The sequence below is a fragment of the Theileria parva genome, assembly GCF_000165365.1.
Source record: "Theileria parva strain Muguga chromosome 3 map unlocalized ctg_531, whole genome shotgun sequence".
Classification (NCBI taxonomy): domain Eukaryota; phylum Apicomplexa; class Aconoidasida; order Piroplasmida; family Theileriidae; genus Theileria; species Theileria parva.
In genome coordinates this window covers 439535-466422 of record NW_876244.1, presented here as the reverse complement: position 1 = coordinate 466422, position 26888 = coordinate 439535, and the positions used below count along the sequence as shown (strand labels likewise).

General features: G+C 33.6%; 15 protein-coding genes across 15 annotated transcripts; 9 read left to right on the top strand and 6 right to left on the bottom strand.

Moving 5' to 3' along the window:
• Window positions 1-109: 109 nt before the first annotated feature.
• On the bottom strand, window positions 110-1862 carry PIGK (GPI-anchor transamidase). The gene is made up of 3 exons (XM_061305799.1): window positions 1296-1862; window positions 1064-1264; window positions 110-945 (listed from the first exon to the last, which is right to left on the bottom strand). Exons 1-3 carry the CDS (start codon window positions 1759-1761, stop codon window positions 227-229), a joined length of 1386 nt encoding a protein of 461 aa, XP_061160931.1. The 5' UTR covers window positions 1762-1862; the 3' UTR covers window positions 110-226.
• Window positions 1839-2673, bottom strand: TpMuguga_03g02135 (putative integral membrane protein; the record flags this gene model as incomplete). Its single annotated transcript, XM_061305828.1, has 6 exons — window positions 1839-2009; window positions 2040-2173; window positions 2235-2363; window positions 2394-2436; window positions 2494-2581; window positions 2656-2673. The coding sequence occupies 6 exons, from the start codon at window positions 2671-2673 to the stop codon at window positions 1900-1902; spliced, it is 522 nt and encodes a 173-aa protein (XP_061162079.1). The 3' UTR covers window positions 1839-1899.
• An 88-nt stretch (window positions 2674-2761) lies between these two features.
• On the bottom strand, window positions 2762-4459 carry NFYB (Histone-like transcription factor (CBF/NF-Y) and archaeal histone family protein; the record flags this gene model as incomplete). Its single annotated transcript, XM_757876.2, has 4 exons — window positions 4173-4459; window positions 3362-3917; window positions 3158-3287; window positions 2762-2935 (listed from the first exon to the last, which is right to left on the bottom strand). The coding sequence occupies exons 1-4, from the start codon at window positions 4363-4365 to the stop codon at window positions 2762-2764; spliced, it is 1053 nt and encodes a 350-aa protein (XP_762969.2). The 5' UTR covers window positions 4366-4459.
• Window positions 4460-5103: 644 nt separating this feature from the next.
• Window positions 5104-5836, top strand: TpMuguga_03g00844 (putative integral membrane protein). Its single transcript, XM_061305798.1, has 5 exons — window positions 5104-5320; window positions 5350-5408; window positions 5439-5480; window positions 5598-5660; window positions 5696-5836. The coding sequence occupies exons 1-5, from the start codon at window positions 5246-5248 to the stop codon at window positions 5808-5810; spliced, it is 354 nt and encodes a 117-aa protein (XP_061160930.1). The 5' UTR covers window positions 5104-5245; the 3' UTR covers window positions 5811-5836.
• Window positions 5837-5868: 32 nt separating this feature from the next.
• On the top strand, window positions 5869-7083 carry TpMuguga_03g00843 (uncharacterized protein). The gene is made up of 6 exons (XM_061305797.1): window positions 5869-6174; window positions 6204-6265; window positions 6516-6632; window positions 6663-6786; window positions 6891-6972; window positions 7035-7083. The coding sequence occupies exons 3-6, from the start codon at window positions 6532-6534 to the stop codon at window positions 7055-7057; spliced, it is 330 nt and encodes a 109-aa protein (XP_061160929.1). The 5' UTR covers window positions 5869-6174; window positions 6204-6265; window positions 6516-6531; the 3' UTR covers window positions 7058-7083.
• Window positions 7084-9016, top strand: ksg1 (Protein kinase domain protein; the record flags this gene model as incomplete). The annotated part of the gene is made up of 4 exons (XM_757873.2): window positions 7084-7329; window positions 7391-7510; window positions 7734-7885; window positions 8128-9016. Exons 1-4 carry the CDS (start codon window positions 7237-7239, stop codon window positions 9014-9016), a joined length of 1254 nt encoding a protein of 417 aa, XP_762966.1. The 5' UTR covers window positions 7084-7236.
• TpMuguga_03g02000 (Ribosomal protein L41 family protein) lies at window positions 8924-9479 on the bottom strand. Its single transcript, XM_061305813.1, has 3 exons — window positions 9342-9479; window positions 9170-9229; window positions 8924-9073 (listed from the first exon to the last, which is right to left on the bottom strand). Exons 1-3 carry the CDS (start codon window positions 9411-9413, stop codon window positions 9008-9010), a joined length of 198 nt encoding a protein of 65 aa, XP_061162078.1. The 5' UTR covers window positions 9414-9479; the 3' UTR covers window positions 8924-9007.
• On the top strand, window positions 9440-11403 carry sae1 (SUMO-activating enzyme subunit 1). Its single transcript, XM_061305796.1, has 9 exons — window positions 9440-9900; window positions 9952-10028; window positions 10078-10169; window positions 10280-10459; window positions 10642-10745; window positions 10776-10848; window positions 10988-11127; window positions 11158-11222; window positions 11274-11403. The coding sequence occupies exons 1-9, from the start codon at window positions 9746-9748 to the stop codon at window positions 11372-11374; spliced, it is 987 nt and encodes a 328-aa protein (XP_061160928.1). The 5' UTR covers window positions 9440-9745; the 3' UTR covers window positions 11375-11403.
• Window positions 11404-11448: 45 nt separating this feature from the next.
• On the top strand, window positions 11449-14550 carry TpMuguga_03g00840 (uncharacterized protein; the record flags this gene model as incomplete). The annotated part of the gene is made up of 5 exons (XM_757871.2): window positions 11449-11708; window positions 11880-12407; window positions 12703-12802; window positions 13444-14169; window positions 14419-14550. Exons 1-5 carry the CDS (start codon window positions 11581-11583, stop codon window positions 14548-14550), a joined length of 1614 nt encoding a protein of 537 aa, XP_762964.1. The 5' UTR covers window positions 11449-11580.
• Window positions 14551-14885: 335 nt separating this feature from the next.
• On the top strand, window positions 14886-15668 carry TpMuguga_03g00839 (uncharacterized protein; the record flags this gene model as incomplete). Its single annotated transcript, XM_757870.1, has 1 exon — window positions 14886-15668. One exon carries the CDS (start codon window positions 14886-14888, stop codon window positions 15666-15668), a length of 783 nt encoding a protein of 260 aa, XP_762963.1.
• Window positions 15669-15721: 53 nt separating this feature from the next.
• On the bottom strand, window positions 15722-20736 carry TpMuguga_03g00838 (putative integral membrane protein; the record flags this gene model as incomplete). Its single annotated transcript, XM_061305795.1, has 12 exons — window positions 20069-20736; window positions 19813-19923; window positions 19236-19463; window positions 18803-19132; window positions 18653-18684; window positions 18336-18623; window positions 18040-18276; window positions 17554-17824; window positions 17098-17352; window positions 16652-16977; window positions 16555-16611; window positions 15722-16513 (listed from the first exon to the last, which is right to left on the bottom strand). Exons 1-12 carry the CDS (start codon window positions 20466-20468, stop codon window positions 15722-15724), a joined length of 3327 nt encoding a protein of 1108 aa, XP_061160927.1. The 5' UTR covers window positions 20469-20736.
• A 165-nt stretch (window positions 20737-20901) lies between these two features.
• TpMuguga_03g00837 (Cytochrome C oxidase copper chaperone (COX17) family protein) lies at window positions 20902-21135 on the top strand (the record flags this gene model as incomplete). The annotated part of the gene is made up of 1 exon (XM_757868.1): window positions 20902-21135. One exon carries the CDS (start codon window positions 20902-20904, stop codon window positions 21133-21135), a length of 234 nt encoding a protein of 77 aa, XP_762961.1.
• Window positions 21136-21256: 121 nt separating this feature from the next.
• Window positions 21257-22188, top strand: TpMuguga_03g00836 (Bucentaur or craniofacial development family protein; the record flags this gene model as incomplete). The annotated part of the gene is made up of 3 exons (XM_757867.2): window positions 21257-21729; window positions 21803-21854; window positions 21923-22188. 3 exons carry the CDS (start codon window positions 21257-21259, stop codon window positions 22157-22159), a joined length of 762 nt encoding a protein of 253 aa, XP_762960.1. The 3' UTR covers window positions 22160-22188.
• Window positions 22189-22719: 531 nt separating this feature from the next.
• TpMuguga_03g00835 (uncharacterized protein) lies at window positions 22720-23772 on the top strand (the record flags this gene model as incomplete). The annotated part of the gene is made up of 1 exon (XM_757866.1): window positions 22720-23772. One exon carries the CDS (start codon window positions 22720-22722, stop codon window positions 23770-23772), a length of 1053 nt encoding a protein of 350 aa, XP_762959.1.
• A 338-nt stretch (window positions 23773-24110) lies between these two features.
• Window positions 24111-26831, bottom strand: TpMuguga_03g00834 (putative integral membrane protein). The gene has a single exon (XM_757865.2): window positions 24113-26828. It carries the CDS (start codon window positions 26731-26733, stop codon window positions 24139-24141), a length of 2595 nt encoding a protein of 864 aa, XP_762958.1. The 5' UTR covers window positions 26734-26828; the 3' UTR covers window positions 24113-24138.
• Window positions 26832-26888: the final 57 nt, after the last annotated feature.

The following is a 26888-nucleotide window of genomic DNA, read 5'->3' as shown; positions in this document are numbered from 1 at the left end:
TTCTCCAACATTAAAATTATTAAATTTAAATTTTATTAATTATTTTTAATGTAAATTTGGTGGAAATTCCACCCCTTCTTGGAACCTTCCGGAAGTAATTATATACACATGTACATGCCATTAAATTATTAAATTTATTCCATCAGGTTAATTTTTCAAATATTTGCCTTTAAATTATTTGTACAGTTTGAGTGAATTATTTAATCCAAATTTTTATTATTTTATCTCATGATTCTCTTGGCGTTGAGTGATAAATAATTCCAGGATTATTGAGGAAATGGATAACCTTGTCTAGGAGTGTTGAATTTTCGTATCTTTGGTGCTTGGCACTTTCAACTTTAAAGTTTCTAAACCTCTTGGAATTTTTACCTTTATTTTTATTAACCTTGAACTTGAGCGAGTTGGCGTATAATTTACGATAATTGAATATAAACTGCCCTAAATAAACTTTATCCAACTTTTCCCCCGAATCTCCGTCAATTATGTTCTCACTGACGCCGTATTCGATCCTTTCCTTCTCAGTGTTCCGTTCATAATTTCTCAGCAGTTGTCTGAGTGAGAGTCTGGACACCGAGGCCTTATTAGTTCCATGGACAATCCCCGATAACACACTGTTCAAAAAGTTACTCAGCACAAATGTGAATTTGTCACATGTCGAGATTGAGATGTACGGGTTTGGGTTATGACTGTAGCTACTCTCACCCCTGACACTTGAGGCGATCCACACCAGTGGAATCTCCTTGTCCACATGGGTATACATTGTAGACGCTTGGCAGGTGTCCAGTAGTGTGAATATCTTCATCCTCGGCTCTTTTAGGTACATTTCCTTAAAATTCGTCGCCATCTCAACTGATGAAATAAAGTCTTTAGCCTGAAATTGGAGATACGAATCTCCTCCATGACCCGTCATATACACAAACTTATTACTTCCCACCTCATCTCCCACTATACACATCTCATTATACAATATACAATAGGTATATAATAGAATAGGTATATAATAGGTATAGTACATAATTGGGAGTACTATAGTAATTGGTGTAGATGTTTGAGTGGTGTGTACCGGTGTATTGTGTGTAGACTTTTAAGGAGTTTGGGAATTGTTTGGGATATCTGCCGGTCATGGCATATCTGAAATGTTTCTTTAGGAGTCCGTGACCGTTGTATTTAATTATCAAGTCTTCATAATAAATGTTCGATTCGTCTTTAGATATTACACCCTTGTAATACTTAAGATTAACGTTAGAATCAACGTAGATTCTGCCTACAGAATTATAAACTCCATAATCCATTACCCGCCGCAGTGTTAGTTGGATGACAGGCGCAAGTTTCTGGTAGGATGGGTGACATGTATTTATTTGAGAGTTGCCCGAATTTAACATATTTTGACAACACTGCAAATACATTTCCCGAGTGACGGTAGTTGTAATAGAATCTCGAAGTGCTCATGAAAATCGCTGTGACCTGTTTATACTTTGTAAAAATATTAGCCGCAACAGGTTCAAATTCGGTGTAAAACCTTTTATACTTGCTCAAATTAACTTTGTCTGAGACAAATTGCGATAACCCTTCAGTGTATAGATTTTTATACTGGTTCAGTATTCCATAGGTATCAGGGCCTATTACCGTAGATAAACCCATGAAGCTATCAGGGACAAAGTTGCCATTTACCAATACACAAAATCTCAGCAAACTGATGTACAAAAATATTAATAAAAATTTACACATGTGTAGAATCATTTTATTCTCTAAATAAATCATACATAAAATTTTATTTAAGAATTATTAATACAAAAGGTGAAAAAATTTACACAAATTATATTTCCGGATAAAATATATTTACACTGTAGCACATTAAAAAAATTAAAATTTTAAAATAAATACATTTCCATTAAAAATTCAATTTAATATGGCGAGAATGGTGTAAATTGAGTAAAAAAGTAAAACCGGTTGAAATACAAGAATCTGCCTATTCTCCTGACTTTGAGCCTTTAAAAATCGATATAAAACTATAACAATAATTATTTCGTAAGGAGTACTTAAATTAGAATATCCGAAGGAAGGTAGAATAATTAACATCCTGTAGAGAATAGGGAACCACAAGGCCACAACCGTAGCCAAACACACTGGAAATAAAAAATACATCATCGCCGAAATTACACATAAACAATCCCTAAAAATTGGTTACTCACCGGTAACTAATTAATAGATAAATAATTGTGTAATTAGGTTACTGGTTGGATCCCATGAATGTGGCGTTAATTCCGCAAATAACGGGTCCGATCCAGAGAATTAAGAAGAATAAGGCAAAGGAGTAAATAACTGAGCCTCCTTCTCTATCTTTCCAGGGGTTATACACTGCCCTAATAAAAATTAATTTGTCCATTAATTACAGTGAAAAGGCCAAAGTTATGAAAAAAGGGCCTATAAAATCCCCTAAAGCATTTATCAGTTGTTGATAATTTTGCATAATTAGCTGTGAGGGGTTAATACGTTGAATCATATCCTTGGCACACTCATCGTAGCAAGTTTTGGTGAATAGATAAGTGAAATTTTTTAAAATTCTCTTTAAAATTTCCAACTAAAAAATTAAATTATTTCCTAAATATTTAATGTGTTTTAAAATATTTTAATATTCCTCATGATTCCACTTACTATATTCCTCCTTTCCATTTGTTATCATTATTACACATTGTGGTTAGATGTAATTGTATTCTTCGGGGTGTTGAGTTAGGTAGTGTGTAAAATGTATGAACTGAAATTACTGTGATCTTGGGTTACTCTGAGGTATGTTGAGGTCCCTGATTTCTTTCCACTTGTTATGGTAACTCCTCAGCGGCTTATTGTAATGCTCAAACCCCAACTTGTTCATCGCCACAAATATATCATCCGCATTCAACGTCTTACGACGCTCAGTATTACACAAATCCGAAGCCTATCACATATTCTCAATACCTACCACTATTATACTAATATAGTACTGTATATATTAGTATACTACTGTAATACTATACCACTGTATATATTAACTACTGTAATATTACTATAGTACTGTAAAATATTAACTATTGTGAAATATTGTTAGGTATTGTGAGATTACTATGGTAGAGTGTATACCGTTAACTATTGTTAATTGGAGAGTAACTATGTAATTTACTTCGGAGGAGATGAAGAAGATGAATTCGGTGACGCAATCTCGGATCATGTCCTTGGCTTGTTTGGCGATTTTGGCAGATTGCGGAAGTACGCTTTTCATTAGTCTTCCAATATTCGCAATAGGCAGTGATCTAATCATATTAATCTGTTATCCGGTGTATAACTGAGTATATTATGTACTGCGTAATTTATGATAATGGGTTACGTGTCATTTTCGACACATTTGGCTACTGGTGTCATGAAGTCGTTGTAGTCATATTTACCAAACATCTGATCCTTTTCCACCAAATCCTGACATGAACTTGCAAACTCCTCCTTTCTACACACTTCATCACCTCCATACAACTCTTCCCTTCCATACAATTCTTCCCTTCCATACAACTCATCATTTCTATAAATGTCATCATTTATATATGACTCATTTCCATAAATTTCATCATTTATATATGACTCATTTCTGTATGGTTCATTTCTATAAATGTCATCCTTTATGTAATTTTCATCATTGATTGAATCACGTTTTACAAATTCCTTTTTAATTAGTTCACCAGGTCCACACACAGCTTTATTTCCAGCGTATGGATCATTCTGACTATTTTGCGTGTCATTTTGACTACTTTGACTATGTTGCGTGTTATATTGACTATGTTGCGTGTTATATTGACTATGTTGTGTGTTATATGGTTCTATGGCAGGTTCTTCGCCGGGTTCTGTACTGTCTGGATATTCCTCATGCTTTAAATTATAATAATCCTCTCTACCTACACAATCATCAACATAACTTACTATTAATACTATAGCCCACTATTACAATAGTAATACAGTAGTTAAGTAGTTATACATTAGATAAGTAGTAATACTATAGTTAAGTAGTAATACTATAGTTAGGATAGTTAATACAGTAGATAAGTAGTTAAGGGTGTGGAAAGTTCCCTGGTATGTATTATCGGTAAGAATTTGAGTAAATATTTATAGTCTAGGAGAATAGATAGGAGTATGGTAGGGAGTAGTGATACCTATGAAGGAGTTATCGTTGTAGAAATTATGTTTAAAATGGTTTAAATGGGCGTTGAAATTGTTGTAGTGTTCTTGTTCGGGAATGTTGAAAAATACTCTTAGGTCATTTCCCTTGATGAAATTATTTTTAATTTGAAATTGGTTATTTGCATTATGTAATAATTCATCCAATTGCGATTCCGAGTTAAACATCTCAGCAAATTGTTCTAACTCAGGGGAATCTGTAGACTGAAAAACATAAGATTAATGTTACACATTTAGAGAAAGATAATATTTTTAATGAAAAAAATATTTTTATAATTTAATCGTGAATATTCTTGTACACATTGTGTTACAATGACCCAACAATAGAAAATTCATTCATTAGCATTATTTATCTACACTTAAAATTGAATTCAACACATTAAAATTATATTCAATATCTACCAGTTGGAGATTCCATTTCATTACGCAGACTGACGGAAATAATGATAGAAAATTGGTTTATAAATTACTATAATACAATTTGTAAAAATTGAAAATAAATTAAATATTTTAAAAAAATGTTAAAAATAATATATTTTTTTGAAAAAACATCCAATAAAAAATTATTAAAAATTATTTAAATATGTCATTGGTAAACTGGTGGAATCATGAAATATATTAATATTTCTACTGATAAATAGAATAATTAAGTAGTTTAGGAAGCGAAAAGAACAATTTCAAGGGTATAAATTATGTATAGAAATTCAATAATGTGATCACCCAAAATTGATATTTTATGATAAATTATCATTGATTCTCGCAGTATTAAAAATTTAAAATTTATTAAAATTATTTAATTTAACAAATGTTGAATTATTTTAGTGAATTTTGGCACATTTGTTCCTTAATTCCCCATAACATAACATTCCATTATATTACTCATAACTGAGCATTCTATTATTCTGTAATAGAGAAAAATTTTAGGCATACTATAATTATATAATTTTGGATATTATTTTTCGGACATAATTTATTTTTATATCTTTAACAAATAGATTTGTTAATTACTAATTAATATAAAAATTATTAGTTTAAAAATTTTATTAAAATGTCAGAGACTCAGGACCCGTTACATGAATATAAACTACAGCAGAAAGAGAACTACGAAGAACGTAATCTCATGGTAATTTAAACCCTAAAATATTATTTTAGAAAGTTGGAACACATGTCCTTCAAGACGATGTTTACACCGCTCTAGATCCCAACGATAAGTATCTTACATTAACTTATTCCCCTTTTAGTTTAACAGGATCTGTATACTCCATCTCAGACTACAATCAAAGGTATTACCTATACTATTTTCTATACTATTTTCTATACTATTTTCTATACTATTTACTATACTATTTACTATTTCCTATAGTATTACCTATAGTTTATGCACTGTTAACATTCTGTAGGAGCACTGGGAATGTTTTTTCTGTGTTTTTTTCATCATTAAAGGATAAAATGACACGTCTATCGTAATAATTTACTTAAATTATTTAACATTGTTTAGTGATTTTGTGGTTCCAAGTTACTCGTCACTTACACCTGCGGAAGCGGCTTCTTCCACGGCCTTTTTCGGAGTTTTACTCTTTGTCTTCATCTTCTGCATCCTATCGCTCTTTTAAATTCTAATATTATTTTCAACCGTGGATTTTACATTATCGGCACTACAATTAATAATAAATTTAGTTAATTTTACATTTATTAGATAAATTTGTTTGAAAAATATTTATTAAAATTATTCTTACAACGGCGTATAAATGTGCTGGGTATTGTTACCGTATTGCCTTTATTGTCATGGCGATGAAAAATTTACACATTAGTTTTGATTTCACATTTTCTGGGCAAAATGTTAATTAATAATTTACCAATTTTATTAAAATTATTTTTATTTTTGGGTTTATTTCGGGCACTAAAGTTGCTGTGAAGAAGGAAGATATTTGTAACGGAATTTCTCAGGGAATCCTTTCACTCATTAATGACCACCAAGTAAAAAAAATTATTATTATTTTTTTTAGAATTTGGATAATCGATCACTTGTTACAGCTGTTTTGAATAAAGATACTCTCAAACTTCTCAAGTACACACCATACCCATAGTACTATAACATATCAAATTAACTTTACACCTACCAACTTAGCTATGATAGTACAGTGTATTACTACTAATCCCAGGACCTGGAGGTACCAGGTTCGAAACCCCTTACTAACTATACCATAAACTGTACCATTAACTACTCTTAACTACTGTATTACTATACTTAGATTACAATACTATACTGTGGTGGTATAATACAATACTGTGCTGCATTGGTATATGTGTATAATTAGGGGAAATGAGGAGTATATGAAGATTGACTTGATGAGTGTATCACCGCCGATATTAATCTTGCCAAACTCAAATGAGTGTTTTAAAATACACTCAAACAAGGACCAAATAATCCTCTGGTACTCAAAATAAATGATAATTATTTCTAGTTCGTTTAACGAGTATTCGAGAAACTCTTGGTGGATGCAGATAACTAAGCAAATACTTTGTAATAACAGAGGCGATGTCAGAAATGAAGTCTACGGCGAATCCTCAATCGAAGAACAAGCCGAAGTACACATTACACAATTAATAACATTATACAATTTATTAATTATTATACAATTTATTAATTGTTATATAATTAATGTGTTGTTATATAATTAATGTGTTGTTAGGATTTGGAGCATTTGGTGAATAAAAATGAGAAAAAGGGAATTAATATACACATTGACGGGACGGAATCTCAACTACCCCAAAGTATCCTATACACAAAATTAATTATTCAATTCATTTGTAATGTTTTTCTAATGATTTTTTAGTTAAAGTGCATTACAAAGCTTGATTCCAACCTTCAACACATTTTCAACAATATTTTTAATTTTAATTAAAATTTCTAATTTTCTAATTTTCTAATTTCCTAATTTTCTAATTTCCTAATTTTAATAATTTTAAAATTTATATTATTATTTTAGATGAATTTTAATCGATTATGTTTTTTGTAAAATATTTTTTGAGACTTGAATGAAGTCGGGATTCTTGATTACTGATAATCCTAAAATCTCACTTTTAAGTGAAAAACCTAAGGAATCAGACCACTCTCTCGGCACACGGAAAGTATCCACCAACCTACTCACTACTTACTCACTACTACTTAATACTATTAATAATGTTGTAGTATAGGTGTGATGATTTTGATTTCGAGAGGAATATTGGTTCTGGTAACTTTTCCAATGTCTGGCACGTCACCCTCAAATCCAACCCCTTCATCTCATACGCACTCAAAATCTACAATATCGTATCACTCTCCCTAGTTTACTCCTAATTTACCATTTACACACCCTTAATTATTCTTAATTATTCTTAATTATTCTTAATTATTCTTAATTATTCTTAATTATTCTTAATTATGGTTAATTATTCTTAATTATGGTTAATTATGGTTAATTATGGTTAATTATGGTTAATTATGGTTAATTATGGTTAAATATGGTAAAATAGCTATGTAACAATATGTGTAGTCATTGGTGAATAGTAAGAATCACGAGAACTTTGTGAAGCAGGAGCGTGCTTCTCTATTATGTTTAAACTCTCCGGGGCATAAGAATGTTATTAAACTCATCGACACTTTCAAAGATAACTCCAACGTCTATCTCATCTACGAACCCGCCACGTAATTATTACACTGTTATCTCTATACTATATTTAATATCTATACTATATATAATTATTACTGTATACCCCTAGAGGGAGCTACTTTACTATACCCCTAGAGGGAGCTAATTAATATATACCCCTAGAGGGAGCTACTTTACTATACCCCTAGAGGGAGCTAATTAATATATACCCTAAATACCTAACTATATACCTAAGAATACTATAATTAGTACAATAGAAAAGTATAAAATATGTTAGGGAAGGAGAGTTATGGGATTTAGTTAAGTATTCTGGCTCGATTAGTGACGAGTTTGCGAGTTGGATTATTCACCAGGTGCTTGACGGGCTTGAGTACGTCCACTCCAAAGGCATTATTCACAGGGACCTCAAGTGCGAAAACATCGTTATCGCCCAAAACACACTCAAAATCATCGATTTTGCCACCTCCAAACACCGTAACACAAACGACTCTATTACACACAGTACACCACAGGATACACTACAGGATACACTGACACATAGTAAACATAGTAAACAGGATAAATCATTGAGAAGAACGTTTGAGTATTATGTGGGAACCCCGAATTTTATGGATCCTGAGGCGATAAGTAACGCTGACAGTGGTTTTAAAAGAGATTTCTGGAGTCTGGGTTGTCTTATGTATCAAGTTCTCGTGGGCAGGCCTCCGTTCTACGGGTCCACAGAATATTTCATCATCGATAGAGTTAGGAAATTTGATCTGTCGTTTCCTCCCTCCATTAATCCAGACGCTAAAGACTTAATACTATCACTACTGAGGGACCCCGAGGACAGGTTAGGATTTGACCAAATTCGCGCACATCCCTTTTTAACCTCTAATAAACCAAAGAATTTACTCGGAGAATTCAAGTCTATACGTGAAACCTGTTGTAAAATCGGGAAACTGCTGCTTGAACTTGAGAACACAAGGGAACCCGAACCCTCCCAAGAATTCACCAACAAATTTAACACACACATTAATACCATAAGAAATGAATTTACAGATACAGAGGAATGTAATAGTAATTGTGTATTGGAAAGAGTAATAGAATTAATGTATTGGATGTTAGAAGAGACAAAGAGGGAAATAACTAAAGAGATAGCCGAGGCGAATAAATATTTATCTTGACCTCTGCCTCATCTTCCGCCTCTTCCTCTGCAAACGCCTCGTCCTCTTCTTCTTCCACTATAACATATTATTCACCTCATATATATAATTTATAGTATATAATTAAGGGTATATAACTGGGTATATATTTAGGGTAAATAGAGTTGAGGGTACTTTCCAGCGCATTTTGGCGTGCGCCTTTTTATATCTGCTGGCGCCGTGAGACATTTTCAACTACCTAAAAATTATTTCATCAAACTCTTAATTCAATAATATCAATTAATTAATTGTAATAATTAATAATAATTAATAATAATATTTGTATGAGTAGAGGATGAAAAGATACCTTTAATGTGGAAAAAGGATGAAAGTAGTTAAAATAATCGAGTAAATGAAATAAAGTATTAATACGCCCCATGATGTTGTGGGATATTATTTATTTAACTTGATTCCAAACTTAATTTAATCCAAAATTTCATTATTAATGTAAATTATAGAGTTATTTTACTGACAATTTATTCCTGAAAATTTACCTGAGTAATTTCCAATTTTTAGATCCTACACACTTTGTTCCCGTTTATTAATTATTTTAACGTATTTTACAAGATTCTTCAGTTAAATACTTAAGATCTTAGGCATACTATAGAATTACTAACTTTACAGTGGGACATGTGATTACACATTTTTTTGTCCAATTACCTTATAATTATTTCATTAATAAAATATTATTTTTTAATTTTTAATTTGAAAATGTCGAGTTCCGACGACTTATTGGAAGTTATTGACATCACTGAGCCTGGTGAAATTGGTGACTTAAATACTCAAAACGATACATTTTTAACCGGAGCTGACGAACAAGTTTATGACAGACAAATACGCCTTTGGGGAATTCAAGCCCAGAAAATGTACTCTACTGATAACAATTTATTAGTTATACAATTGTGTAAATTGTTTAGAATAATGAATTCTCGGATTTTATTCATTGGAAAAAACGGAATTCTCGAAGAATCCATGAAAAACCTACTACTCTCCGGTACAACTCTTACATACTATTGACTTTTCAATACTATTAATATGTTTAGGCATGAACATAACGCTTGTGAACAATCATCTGGTAACAGAAGATGATGTAAAATTATCCTTCTTTCTCAAATCTGACGATGTCGGATTTCCCGTATCACATCATTCCCCTACTTATTTTCCTACTCATTCCCCTATTTATTTACTAACTAAATATTACTAACTAAATATTCCTGAGTAAAAATATTCATGAGTAAATTATAGCATTCGGAACGCCTGTGTGAGAGAATGTCGAGAATAGCGTTTAATGAGAAGCGAATTGAGGGAAGGAATTTGGAACTATTAACAGAAGTTAATGGACAATATCAATTCACAGACCCAGAACTCATTAAATCCTTCCACGTACTCGTCATTTCCACATCCAATTATCCCCTACACCAACTTGTAACCTAACACAATTATGTATTAGTTATACAATTATTTATTAGTTATATAGTTAATAATCACAGGCATTTATATAGTTAAGAATCATAGGCATTTATATAGTTAAGAATCATAGGCATTTATATAGTTAAGGAGTACAGTAGAGTTAGTAGTTATTAATTAGTAATATTAATGAGTTGTAGGAGCTAATAGATGAGCTCTGTAGAGAGCTTGGGATAGCATTTTTTGCCACTCTCTCCTGTGGAACCTACGGTTACTTTTTCACAGATTTACACCAACACACTGTGTAACACAATAGTTAACACATATTATTTAGACTGGAACTAATGAATAAAAAGTCTGGAAAATTAACTATACAATATCGCAACTTATCCTCCGTTCTCTCCAAAGTAATTAACTATCTAACCTATTTACACCATTTAACCCTTTATTTAACGTATTTTAACCCTTTATTTAACATATTTAACCCTTTATTTAACATATTTAACCCTTTATTTAAGTATAATTCACCTTAATTAACATTGTTAGCCTCAATTCCCGAAGAATTGTGAGCCGGAATTGAGGGCTTTAATGGCGTTAATTTCCCTTGTCAAGGAGGGAAATTTGGACCAAGACGAAAAATTAGAACAAATTTCGACACAATACAACGCAGACACACAAATTCTAAAGTTTCCACTTCAATTAAATTGTTTCATTAGGGAAATGATAAAAATGCACGGGTTGGAATTCCCCGTTACCTCCTCCATTCTCGGAGGTTATCTAGGTAAAAATACATTATTTCATATTTTACTGAGATATTATACTATTGTTTTAGCGTTGGAGATACGTAAATTCGTAACGAAACAGCATGAAACTATACCTAATTTCTGTCTTTTCGATATGATAAACTCCTCCGTTTCCACAGCCATGCTATAATATACAAACTCTAATATTCTAACACTATACACAATATTATATACTGAATAATATAATATACAATATATGGTATGTGTGATGTGGTATTGGGAAATTGATATCTAGGGTATTTATAATTTTTATTATGGATTTTAGTAATATTTATTAATTTTAATTTCATATGTAAGCCATAAATATTTATTATGGATCCCCTTAAATTTTAGACAATGCTCTCTTTCAAAGTTTTTACTATACTTTTAATATTACTACAAATTTCATCTTCTACACTTGTTTTTAATCGTAATGTACAATATTTTTCACAACTCACACCGGAATCTCACAACTTCCACAACAAGTAATACCATTCCCACCTCTACACATTTTTACACCTAATTTCACCAATTCACCCCTAAATAAATAATTTAACTAATAATTTAACTAACAATTTAACTAACAATTTAATTAACAATTTGATTAACAATTTGATTAATAATTTGATTAATAATTTGATTAATAATTTGATTAGAAGTTGGATTAGAAATTGGATTAGAAATGTATCGCAGGGAAATTATTTATTCATTAATAATTTGTCACGTTTGAATTTGACTCCAAGGTCCGTTCGGTTATTTAACACTGAGAAAAATCTCGAGACTGAGGTGGCGGATTTGTACACAGGTTTAAAGGACAAGAAATGGTCCTTCTCAGACTTGCAAAAACGTCTGACAGACTCGGGAATTACGCTTGACGGCTGTAATAAGCCGGACGACGTAATCCGTAGAGTTGCAGAGTTATCTCTCTTGGGTAAAGAAGCTTTGGAACGGAAATTAGAAGAGGAAAATCCCGAATTTCAGTCGGAATATAATAATTTATTAACTTCACTTAAGTTGGAATATGAGCCACTGACGAAAAAGGAGAGAAGGGAATTTATTAATTCTCTGGTGGAAAGGCTCCAGAAATATGATGTTAAAGTACCCAAAAATTCAGCAGACGTTGATATTATTGATCTCACAGCAAGGACACAATCCAAACATAAATTACTCCACAAACTTCCTCAGTATTACTCAGTCATACTCAGTTATATCCTTAGCAGTACTTTAGTTACTGATTACTTAATCTTCAGGATATACTTAGTTATGCTAATCCCGGGGATTTTAGTTATCTGGGCATAGTCAAGTTATACTTAAGTAGATATCTATAGTACTATGTATTATAGGTATACAGTATATAGTTAAGTAGCTCCCTCTCGGGGTATATAGTTAAGTATTCTAGGTAGTTAAGGTTTAGGTATACAGTACCCTAGATACTATTACTGTGTACATTACTTGAGTAGTTGGTATAAAGGTGTGTAGGCCCATGAATCCTGGAGTTAGAACGGTTGAGGCGTATAAATCTGAAGCTGACTCCATCTTTAACATTTACAACAAAGTTAAAAATGACAATTACCTCAAAGTAACAACACAGTTTACTCAGTTTACACCATCAATTAACATAAATTAGCTTAATTATTACTTAAAATTAGTCCTAAAATACTAGTCAAAAATTAGTCCTAAAATACTAGTCAAAAATTAGTCCTAAAATACTAGTCAAAAATTAGTCCTAAAATACTAGTCAAAAATTAGTCCTAAAATACTAGTCAAAAATTAGTCCTAAAATACTAGTCAAAAATTAGTCCTAAAATACTAGTCAAAAATTAGTCCTAAAATACTAGTCAAAAATTAGTCCTAAAATACTAGTCAAAAATTAGTCCTAAAATACTAGTCAAAAATTAGTCCTAAAATACTAGTCAAAAATTAGTCCTAAAATACTAGTCAAAAATTAGTCCTAAAATACTAGTCAAAAATTAGTCCTAAAATACTAGTCAAAAATTAGTCCTAAAATACTAGTCAAAAATTAGTCCTAAAATACTAGTCAAAAATTAGTCCTAAAATACTAGTCAAAAATTAGTCCTAAAATACTAGTCTAGAAATACCTTTAAAATATGCTTAATTATGACTTAAAATTAGCTTAATTATGACCTAAAATAGTACTAAAATAACCCTAAAATAGTGTTAAATACTACTAAAATAAGTCTAAAATAATAAAATCTGTAGAAAAGTTTGTTGGATGAGATGAGGAATGAGTTGATAATGTCGAGTGTTGACTTTGAGGATTGTAAGACTGACGAGGATTTGATTAACCGTTTGTCATACTCCAGAGTATTCCCGCGAGAATCCTCGCCCAAACTTAACAAAAGAGGTAAAAAATTCTTAAGACGAAACCCTCTTGAATCTTTATTCAACATTCACACCAATTTCTCAGACCTATCCCAAAACTTCTCAGATTTCTCTCAGCTATTCCAACAATCCCAAGAGAATTCTGAGTTCACAGAGAACTCTGAGTTCACAGAAAATTCTGAGTTCCCGGAGAATTCTGATGACGGGATATCAGTTGACATGTCCGGATTTGAGCGGGAGTTTGAGAATTCACTGTTTGGCGATTTTGGCATGGGAAATGACATGTTTGACGGCATGAACTTTAACGGATTCTCCATTTTCAAAGACATCGCATCAATGTTCGGCATCAACCCCAAGAAATTCTCCAAACTACAGTTCAACAAGGATCACAATAAGTCACTACGGTTTAAAGGTGAACAGAGCTCAGGATACACAAAGGAATCGGAATCCACAGAATTGGAATCCACAGAATTGGAATCTACAGAATCCACAGAGTCTGACACTGGACACATAGAAACCGATCCCTCACTGATATTATTACAACAAAAAGCAAGAGGAACCGGAGACCTCAAACTACAAAATATACTCAATAAAGCCATACAAGTATTACTTTCACTATTTATTACCCAAAATATAGTACTTAAGATTTATTACCCAAAATATATTACCCAAAATATATTACCCAAAATATATTACCCAAAATATAGTACTTAAGATTTATTACCCAAAATATAGTACCCAGGACATAGTACTTAGGATATAGTACTTAGGATATATTACTTAGGATATAGTAGTTAAGATTTAGTGTTTATAATCCGTTAACAATATACATGGAGTATTATATGTTGATAGGACCCTGGATTGAGGGATGTGTTGAAGATGGCGGCGACGAAAGGGTATGAGCAGGCGAGAAAACACTGTGACGGAAATGTCAAAGCCCTGTACATACTCGAAAAATTAAACGACAAACACATCTGGTCATAATCTCCATTCACACTCTCACACACTATTCATTGTATTTATAGCATTTATAATATTCATACTATTATTAGTATTATTAGTTGATTTGTAGGTAATTTGGTAATATAGAGAGAATTTGTGGAATTTTGGAGTAAGATGTGATTTTGGATTGTGCACCATGATTCCAGCGATTTTTACAAAATATCCCAGGAAATTATCCCCGGAGATTCCATTAAAATTAATTAAAATTTAGACTTTTACATTTATCTTCTCAATTCCAACCATTCAAATTATTAACTAATTAAACCTTTTAAACCTTTTAAACATTGTAAACATTGTAAACTTTGCAAACTTTGTTAATGTTGTTGAAGATGAACTTTGAAGATTGTAGGAATAATTTGGAGTTTTTTGGTGGAAAAACTTCACCCGGGAAGGAGGAAAATGGCTCAGTAAATTCCTTATACAGCTTGAAAAATGTGTTTAAAATGATGAATACAAGAGATTCCACAGATTCTCACACTCTTGTTACGGAATTACAAGAAACTTCACCCGGTGTTTGGGAAACGAATATCTTAATTCCAGTCAATAACAGTGTAGATGTGCACAACTCAGTTACCAAGGGGTTAAAATCGATATATAAAAATGGTATGAAGAACTTGGATTTTAAAGCGTACATGACTGGCGATACTGGAGGATTCAGGAATAAATCAATTTCTATTGAGAATTCAGATCATGTTACTCCACAGCCTCGTGGAGTTTTCGTGCCAGTTTTCGGTCCATACGGATGTAATTTTCCTCCAGATTATAGATTAGTACAGTCCAGACTCGGACCAACTTATCACTGCTCATACCCTAACCAAATTAATTATCACCTTGAACAACAGAATGGAATGATTAAACCTGTTAAAAATTTCCCGTTGTATATAAATAATCAATTTTTGAGGCCGAAAGGATTAGCAAGGTGGGACTCTGTAGATAAAGATAACTTAAACAACTGGGACCCATTCAATCTCAATCACAATTCACAACAAAATGTTAACTATGGAAATGTGAACAGGAGGGTGACTCCGAATTTTGGCCGTTTTACGGGTAAAAACGGCCTAGAAGGAGTTAAAAGAGAAGTCCTCATTTATCCTCACTAATACAATTAATTTACTAAAAATTTACATACAAATGATAAAATATTAAAAATTAATTAATTTTTTGATTTGAGAATTTTCGTCTTGAAAATTCCAATTTCCACTTTCTCTTCAGTTTCAACCCTTTCCAACACTTCACTATTCATCTTTTTAACATTCTCAATCACATCTGGTGTATTACTTTTGTCAGGAGTACTATCCTCAACTACATTCGCCGCTTCAACTGTGTCACTCTCAACTGTATTTAAAGTGTTTTCACTGCATTCTCTTTCATTTATTACTTCATTTGTTGTTTTTACTTCATTTTTTATACTCTCAATACTATCAACTCCAGTGTCATCATCAACACTACTGACACTATCACTACTCTCTACACTCTCCACACTCTCTACAGTGTTACAATTGTTTAGTTCTGGGATTAGTAAGAACTCCTTTAGTTCTTTTGTGTCATATTTCTTAATCTCCTCAGTCTCCTGTACTACTGATTTTGGTACTACAGGATCAGATATTACAGAATCTGAGTTAACAGGCTGGTTTGCCTGTATGAGTTGTAGAATTTTATACTTTGCTTTGAACTTTTCAACCTCTTCGGTAGTGTCGAAGAGTTTCTTTTTTAGCATTATCAAATAAGTTCGTTTGTTGTCATTTCTATTTTTGATCTTGTCCTTTTGTAGTTCCAGCGCTTTAATCTTCTCGGTGAAGGAATTGATCTTAATGCGCAGGAATATTATGCACAGGAGATACCGCTTAACACGCTCGAAATACACATACAAATCCCCGTTAAACGTTAACTTATTCAACCCATGCATCTTCTGACTAAATGTCTCCACAAACCTCTCACTAACATCCTACAACACTATGACAATCCCAGGACTAAGTAGAAAATTACATTGTTTTCGGTGGATTTGAGGTGTTCTTTGTAGGAATTGAACGATTCTAAAAAGACCTAAACAAGTATTAACCAACTATAATCAATGGGAAAAAACTTTAAAGGCCAAAATTTCTTCAAAGGTGGCTTTAATTTTAACGTCGAAGTTGAAGTCGCTTGGCTTGGGAAATACGAAAAAGTTCTTGTTCCTACTGAATAAATGTCCTCTTTTACTACAAGAGTAAAAGTAAAATGTGGCCAGAAATCCCGTGAGCACAACGTTGTAAAAGACGAAAATCCCAACCCTGTGGTACCAGTAAAGTAAACTCCTAATGTCAGGCCTAGGCTCTATCAAGAACTTGTTAAACATCATTATGAAATTGTAACGTAAACTCAGTAATTCATTACGGAACTCGTCATACTTATACCCAAACGATTCGTGGCCTAATTATACAATTAGTAAATACAAATAAAAGACCAAAGGGTATAACTAGTGAGCTCATAGGGGATATGTACAGTATAAATATGAAAAAGTAGAGCCCCCGCAGGGACACCGTAACGCACCTATAACGGCCGAAATAAGTAAAAGTAGCAAAAACTGATAGAGTAGAATCCTAAGATTCTTCCAGTCTGAGTTAATTGACCTCTTAACACTGGTCATGTTCTCGTTAAACGTTGAGTATTCCTTGGGTAAACTAATAATTAAATAAACGACAGACAGTACTAAACAGATGAAAACGATGACAGTAACGGCTTTTCTAAGGAATATTAACTTCAACAAGGGGGATAGAAATTCGCTCAACATCGAAACCGACGGGTCTATCACATGTTAATAGTTGTATACTATGGAAATGAGTAAATAGTTTAGAGATTCCTAGGGGTTAAAAAGTTTCCAGGAAATAGACAAGTAGTAAATAACTGAGAAACTGGTCCCGCAGGGAAACTAAGTAGTCCTGGGAGACAAATAAGTAGTAAATAACTGGGAAATTGGTCCCGTAGGACCTGACACCGTAACGGTACCTTTAATAAAATTCGTATCAATGTTGTATAAAAGTTTAGGAATGAGAAAGAAGAAAGCAATACTGAAGCAAAGACTAATAATAAATAATAAAATAATAATCGCGGCTTTGAATTTGGATTTGTCTTTACCACCAGTGAATGCCAGAGCGGCCAGTAGCACTAAGCAGTTGAAGAAGATAAGAATTCCCAAATATTTATTCTGCACAAGGCCAAACGTTATTATCCCCAAGTTCTTCAACGTCGTACTCACCTTAGACGAGCCGATCTTTATCTAATAATATTTTACAGAGTTTGTCAGGTCGGGGTATTTAACTAACTATAGCATGGCCCCGGAGGGGCTAAATTAATAAAATTAAGGCTAAATAACTTAGGAAATAAGTACTCCAGGGACTAAATAGGGAAATAACTGAGTAAGTAGGGAGAAATAAGGACTCCCAAGGAGAGCTAAGAAATTGGCGCCGTTGGACCTGACACCGTAACGCAAACCTCTGCAGTGGTAATTTGATTATTGGCTTGAAAAATGAACAATAAACTAAGATTAATCTTGGTTAAATCTTTGGTATTGTCTTGGTTTAGTAATTTGTACTCGGTAGGGTTGTCCAAATCCTTAAACACGATTAACGAATTTTTGAAGGTTATCCTCTTCAGAAACGACTCAATCCAACCATTCAACAACTCAACCGTCGTTATCTCACTTATGTCATCCAACAACACTCTCTCTAACTACAGAAGATTAGGGTTCAGATGTACACAGAATTACATAACTAAGTTGACTGAGGTACAGATTTGGTAATTGTGAAGTTGATGTTATCTTGATCCAGGTTAAAATCTTGTATATTTAGTGTTTCCATATTGACGTAGAAGGAATCTGACATGGCTTCGTCAATTTCCTTGGTACTGTTGAAGTAATTGGTATTCTTAAAACAGAGCACAAGTGATGTCAGAAACAAGATCAAATATAATAGCATAAGGTATGGTCTGAAGTTCTTTCTTCTTCTCTGGTGAAAGTCGGAGTACTCCTGTAACGATTCCGTCTCCTCTATCTTCAACACATCAAACTCGCCCACCAACTGCTCAACATTATTATCATAGTTTTTACCTCAATTTGCTCAGTCTCTTTAGTTTCTTTAGCTAAAACAGCGTTACGGAGTAGGTAAAACAACCCAGGAGGGCCAAATAACTAATAACCAACTAACTTAGAAATAACTAACTTAGAAATAATTAACTTGTAGAATAACTTAGAAATAACTTAGAGAATGAGTAACAATGTGTATACATTTTCGATTAATGATTTGTTGATAATTTTGGAATACGTAGCATTGCAGGATGGGTACCCAGATGAACCAATTAACCACGTTCACCGCAATCTTATGATTAAAAATTGACAGCACAACGGAGATAACAGTGACCACTAGGTTCCTAAACTGGTGTGAAAACATCAGGTGCATTTCGTTGTATTTCCCGAGTTCCGACGCTTGGTGGAAGTAATACGAGATCAAAACTATTAATATACACACTGAGGCTAGGGGTTTCAAATATCCCACACATCTCACATACAACTCCAACAACCTCCCAGTCACTGAAAATTTATTAACTATAAAATTAAGTTAAATACAGTTTAAGTAAATAGAAGTTTCAAAGTGTAAATGTGGTAGGATCTACAGTAAAAATTGTTAACATACGTATTGGGGGTAAAAATAGCTTAGCGGCTGTAATCCCGAGAAACAGGCTGAGAAATCCAAGAATGGTAAAGATCATTTTCGTCCTCTTAACACATAGTAAGAGTAGTAAGAATACGATGGAGAGAATTGATGATATGTAGAGGTATTTCCTTTCTTCAATGTTGACGGTCACTTGCTCAGACACTTCCCACACGCCCACGTCACTCATTTCCACACTCTTTATCATCTCTAACAATTTTTATACAACCTTTTTACCAACCATATTTATAGGAGCAGTAACTAGGAGTATAATAGTAAGAGTATAAGAGTAGTAACTAAGAGTATAAGAGTGGTAACTAGGAGTAATAACTAGGAGTATAATAGTAGTAACTAGGAACAAGAGTAGTAACTAGGAGTATAATAGTAGTAACTAGGAGTATAAGACTAAGAGGAGTAACTAGGAACAAGAGTAGTAACTAGGAGTATAATAGTAAGAGTATAAGAGTAGGAAGTATGACTAGGCGTAGTAACTAGAAGTATAAGAGGAGTAACTAGGAGTAAAAGAGTAAGAGTACAATTGGTAGTTGTGGTACGGTACCGGTGTTAATTTTGGTGGTTTGATTGACTAATTTAAGAGTGAACTTGACATTTCCCTTGAGCCTTACTTCCATCAACTCCCTCTCACGCATCTCCAACAGATCATACTCCTCTACACAATTTTAACAAGCTAACAATTATTAACAATTTTAACAAGTTAACAAGTTAATCATAAGTTAACAAGTCAATAATAAGTTAATAAGTTAACAAGTTAACAAGTTGATAATAAGTTAAAAAGTTGATAGGTTGATAATTACCTTGAGTAGTGGTTAAGTTGGCTTGGGTGAGAGAGTAGTTTCGGGGTATTTTCCATTCTGCCACTCCGGAGATCAAACCCTTATAAAACTTCTCCAAATCCTCAACATTATTATCAATCAACCCTGAATTACCCTCTGTAAGATTAGAACTACTCTCGGTAGGGTAAAAATTACTCTCTTTAGGGTTAGAATTTTGCTCGGTAAGATTGGAATTATGATCAGTTAGATTAGTATTTTGATTGATAAGATTGGTTGAGTGGGATGTGAGTGAGAGAATGGATTGTCTGGCGTTGTAAGTTAGGTCGGTCATGTTCCCGAGGTTAAAAATGGCGCCAAGTAACACTAACCCAGCCAACACCAAAGTCAACTTTATCACATACTTACTCAATCCACACCTCATCACCTCTTATAACACATTTTAGTTATGAGAATTTGGAAAATTGTAGTTAGTATGCGAAATGTGTAAGAGTTTGAAAATGTGTAAGAAATTGAAAATGTGTAAAAATTGAGAAATGTGTAAAAATGTGTAAGAATTTGAAAATGTGTAAAAATTGAGAAATGTGTAAAAAAGTGTAAAAAATGAGAAAGTGTGAGAAATTAATTCATTTCCTTTAAAATTAACGTTTGGAAGAATAAAATATGATAATTTAATTAACATTTCATGATTCACACTACAAACTAATATTGCTAAAAATAATCATCTGAAATTTAAGTATAAATTAATTTAACTGGAGAATTTTACTTATTTTCTGCAAACTAAAATCTTGACACTATAAAAATTTGTGATAACATTTGTGGTAAATTTGTGGTAAATTTGTGGTAAATTTGTGGTAATGTTATCATATTTTAACAGGGTAAGGGATTTTTTTTGCAAAAAGGGTTCTTGCGACTTGAAAAATCAACAGAATCAGACTTCCAAATCCGGGAAACACATCTGCTGCGTTTGCAAGGAGACTAAACAGGCCAGAGACGACTGCATCGCCCAAAACGGCCAGGAACAATGTAAAAAATTCATCGAAGCACACAACAAATGCCTCAAAGATGAAGGATTCACAGTTGAAAATTAATTACTCACATCAACAATCACTAACCATACAACTCTCAAAATAACACAATTATCTCTTAAAATTTAATAAATATTATTAATTATTTGAATAAAATAAATTGTTTGAAAAATTTTACGGGCGTATGACGACGATTTTGGAGGCTGAGTTTGGTTCGGATTCTGAGGATTCTGACTATGTGTTATCTGAGGTTTCCAGTGACGAGGAATCTTCCCTCACCTCAAATAAAGAGAAGAAACGGCGTGAGAAGATGTTAGAGCGTGTGAACTTAATGTTTGATGACATGGTGAGGGCCAGTGATGTGTCTTACAGGCATCCTGAGCTTGGGGAAAAGGACGATTTTATGCTCCAGTTTCAGCGGAAATCACCTCCTACGCCCAAGATTAGAACCGCTCAAAGCTTTCAAGACTATTTGGACAAGAATATCAGTCGCGTATTCCAGATGTCACCCCGGTTTGACATTAGGGAATTTAAGGAAAAATGCCACCAGACGCCAAATTCTGAGAAACTTGAAATGGTCAAACATGCCGTAGCAGTCAAAGACGCCGAACCCGCCACCATCAAAACTACCTACAAATTCGCCGGAACCACCTACGAGTCTCACATTACCCACTTATTCATTCATACAATTATATTTATACAGTTGTGATTGTGTTAATTTGTGTGTTAGGGTGGTTGACAAAGTCAGTAAGAAGTCACGGAAATACTCAAATTACCTCAAGGTACTGATTACTCAATTCACATGTAAAGGGAAACTTATCTATACTTTAACCACTAATAAATGTTATAGAGGAAGGAAAAGGAGTTGGGAGGCGAGTTTGGGTATTTGGATGAGCTGTATTCGAAGTTGGGTCCTGCTCCGACTTTGTCAGCGGTTTCCAAGTCCGAGCTTGACTGGACCCGGTACAAGGACGAGCTAAACCTCGACTCAGACCTTAAGAAAAGCTACCATCACCTCAAAGAACAAGAATTCCTACAACGCACCACGTGGAATCAATACCAACGAGAACTTCAAGCCAGGAAATAATTATCCATAATATTATACTATTCCCTTTATACTTTATACTATGTACTATATGCTGTATACTATTATACCTATACTATGTACTATATGTTATATACTCTTAGTACTACTGTACTATACACTATATACTATATGGTATATACATAGTAGTATAATAGGAATAGTATAACGGGTATAGTATATTAGAATATAATAATAAATGTCTGGGTTTAGATATTAGCTATAATATAGTACTATAGTATCGTAGGTATAGTAATAGTATTATAGTATCGTAGGTATAGTAATAGTATTATAGTATCGTAGGTATAGTAATAGTATTATAGTATTATAGGCAATACTATAGCTATATAGTACTATAAGTATAGTCATTTAGCTCCCTCTAGGGGTATATAGTTAATTTAGCTCCCTCTAGGGGTATAGTTAAGGTATAGATATTAGATATAGTACTAATTATATACTATTAGTATTATATGTAGTATATTGGTATATATGTGGATAGTAGATCTGATAATGTTTGAATCTATGAATGTCTAAAATTGTTAGATCAGTTGAAATAATTTAAGATGGCAGAATTAAAATCGAGTGAAACTGGTTCAAATGACTTTTTGGAGGATTTTAATGACCGTTCGGAGAATGTTTTTCGTGATCCTTCCCAGGTTGAAAGTTTGAAGCCTGTGGGCTTGAAAGTTAAGATTGAAGTTAACAAGAATAGAAAACACGCTGCCCTTATCGGTCATGGATATACTCCAACTCAGGGTTTTATATTTAACAAAGTTGTCAAAACGAGAGAGTCTGGTAAGGACGAACTGGTGTGGCAAACTATAAACCCTAGCGAATATGCCCATGAGGTTAATTTTACTGATAAGGCTAATGAGAACATAATTTACCTAAAACTTGTCAACGGCGATGTTAAAAAAATGGTTAGGAATGACGGAGTCTGGTCCGAAGCTGAAAAACTCACTGTGAACATAAATTGGGACGAAAGTTCCGAGGAGCATTACTTTAATCAGTGTACCCGTGTGGAATCCAAGTGCAGGACTTACAGGCCTAAAAACTCCTACCCTGTTAAAAGAGTCGTTTACCAAGATCCAGCATCAGGGTCAGAAAAGACCATTTGGGTAACTGAAGATTCTAAGGAGTATTCCCACGAGGTATCAGTTTTAAGCGTGACAAAAATTAACAATGAGTATCCCGACAAACATGTCTGTATACTCCAGGAAAATAATAATTATCTCCTATTCCTAAGGGACAGGATCTTGAATAACTGGGTTGACATTACTAAGACGAGGATAAAAATGAGTAAATTACACTTTTTTCACGGCTTAAAAAGACTTGCACCGGAGGAATATGAAGTGAAATACGAGTTTTTACGGTTTCACGTAAGGCTCAAAACTCCCTGTAACAAGGTTAAGTATGACCGGAAAAAACTAATTAAAAAGCCCATCACAAAGGCTATTATTAATTTATCAGATAGTGTTATCATATTCGGCAACAATGGCGAAACTTTATTTAAAATATTATTCAGACACCTTGAAAATGTCGCAGGAGATCTACCCGAAACCGCTGAAAAGTTTGACGAATACGGCCTAAGAACCAAAGTTGTCTTCATCAAATAACCTCAAACCCAGAAATAACCTCCAAACACATTAAACCCTTAGATCTAACACTTTAAATATTAATATACTAACCATACACCATACTATATACTATGTATAATATACTGAGTATATGTATAGTAGTAGGAGTATATTAGTATGTAAATACAGTACTAAATTAACACCTAAACGAACTCTTTAAACCCCTAAACACTCTTCTAAACTGTTATAAAACACTGTAAACAGTACTCTACTATAGTATTTATACACCCAATTTACCACCTAAACCCAGACACCTATCACTACTATACTAACTACTAACTACTACACTATACTACAAATACTATAAATAGTATGTTAAAAAATGTGTAATAGATTGAAATGTGATCAATTGACTTTATTTTTGAAGGGCTTATAGTTGTCAGAATTGGTAACATTGCCATCATCGATGATCCTGTGAAAGCTTTCAAAGTTCCGATGATACCTGTGCTTCCTTTTATGTGACTTCCCGTGTCCTGAGAGTGTCTTTTTCATTAACTGGAAGAAGTGTCTCAGGAATGATCTGTGGTACCAGTGCCTCAGACGCGAGCTCAGTGTGTTCTTACTACTGGTGTTCCCAGTCACCGTGGAGACTACGGATGTTAAAATGTGAAACACCAGCTGTATCAAAAACACAAACAGCACCGTGAGTAAAATAATCACAGAAATGAAGAAGATCCGATTTAGCAAGTCTTTGGGCACTAGGATGGAGAGTTCCGGGTTAACTTTGTTAGCGTACGTGAAGCAGTAATCCATAAACACGTCCACTCTCTGCAATACAATAATGGAAATCCCTCGTAAAAAAAAGTACAAGTTCTTAAATTTGAACATGCCGTCCAACAGCGGCTTAGAGTATTTATTATAAAGTTTATCCTGGTCTTGTAGGAATAAATTACAAACTATGGAGAAATATCTCAGGAAAAACAACGCGAACAGTTCCATAAAGCTGAGGAACTTAAGTTTATAAATGTAGTAGAGCACCTCGGCAGTCATGTGGTCCTTGTGCTTAATGTAGAAAAAGTCAGGATTACTGTCCATTATCGACAGGTAATTCCTGTTCAAAAACGACATTGCAATCACCGAATTCCTAAACACACCGTACCTCACATACTTATAATGCTTCACCATTTTTAACCTAATTAATATCTTTATCAACCTGATGACAATGGGATTAGTCCCTGAATAGTCAACTTGGTCCACGTGTGTGTTCATTTTATCCCTGAGGTAGTCTGTGAGCAAAAGATCATAAATGCTAATGGTTTTCCTGTTAACACTGTGGTAAATGTATGTGTTTCTCATGAATTTTATAGCGTTGTTGTAGAGGTACCGGAACCCCCTCCTCAACACTCTGTACACCGTTGTATAAATTGTATACACAAATTTGGGCAGTTTATACCTTAGGAAATTGTAGATAAACAGTTCTACCCTCTGGTAGATGGGAAAGTTATGCCGTAGGACAATGAACGGGGTTCGGTAAATGACAAACAAAGCTCTTATGGCGTCCATGACGGTGATGTTATTGAGGATATTATAAGTATCTCCAGTGTAGTAAATGTTCCCTTTCCTGAGCAAGTTCAAATCCCTCGTCAGAGTCTCCAAATCACTAAATAAACTCTTGTAAAACACATTGTCAAGCTGTGACAGTGCCACACGGAGATGTTCAACTTGCATGAAAAGCGTATCCAACTCCATGTTCTTCTCTAATATTTCCCTCTTTAAACGCTTCATCGAGGTGATCACATACAAGATCTTTTCCTCAAACTGCTTTTCATCCAGTCTGTCCACTACTTCTTCTACTTCCTCCAGTTCCTCTACTTCCTCAGTATCCTCAGGATCTACAGAGTCCATAGAGTCATTAGGATCTACGAGATGAAGATCGTCAATGGAGTGTAGTTTAGGTTTACCATCGGTGAACCCAAACGGACACACCCTGGGTTCTCCATCCACAGCATCACCCAAGTTATTATCCACACTATCCATAGTATCTGTAGTATCTATAGAATCTATAGTGTCCGAATGATTGAGGGGTTTATGATGGGTGAATCTGAATGGCGATACCCTGGGAGCTTCAGAGTCAACTAAGTCGTCCGTGGGATTTCTAAAGTGTAAATCTGATTCATTCTCAAACGGATCCACTTGACCCAAAGTGTCACTAACTGCACGTATTTTTCCCTCTTTACTCATAGTACCCGTAGTATCCACAGTATCTATACTATCCACAATATCTGTAGTACTAAGAGTATCCTCAGTACTAAGAGTATCTATGGTATTAAAGGGTTTGAGGGGGATATCGAGGTTAAGATTGGGGGGATTGAAGAATTTGGTGAAGGCGTGTGTCATTTCATTTTCGTTTTGTGCGTAGTCGTCGAGTCCGTCGAGCTCCTCCATCACCGAGTCGTCAATTATCTTCGGCGGAGTCTCCAGAAACGGCTCAAAATCGGAGCCCACGTCCTTCCTCAGATCCGTACACTCACAGAATAATTTAGGCAACAACTTTGAGAGAGGATTTAACAATGTTGAGATAGAAAGAGAGGGAGAGGGAGGATATGATAAAAGAATAAAAATAAAAATTAACAAATTTGTCAATCTTCTCTTTCTTTTAAATGTTTTATCCATTTTATCCAATTTATTAATTTTATTATTTTTGTTTATATTGTTTATTTCATTTTCAGGGTTGTTTATTTTCGAGATTCCCGCAGTTTCAGAACCTTTCATATTTTTATACTTTTTCACAATTTTAGGAGTTTCCACAATTTTAGAAGTTTCCACAATTTTAGAAGTTTCCACAATTTTAGGAATTTCCAAAGATTTATACTTTTCTATAGATTTTGTCGATTCCATAGATTTAGAAGTTTCTGACGATTTAAATATTTGTAAAATTTTCCGATTGAAGGGGTGAGAATCCGGCGTGAATTTGTACTCGGAGTGTATTAAATCTGGCATATGAATTACATATTGTACAACATATTCCTAAACCCTCGAATAGACAATTATATCTTAATATCTCTTCTATTATACAGGGATTTTATTTATTTAATCTGATTTCTTCCTCTATCAGGCCAAACACCACTAATCTTATCTATCCTATTTCCTACACA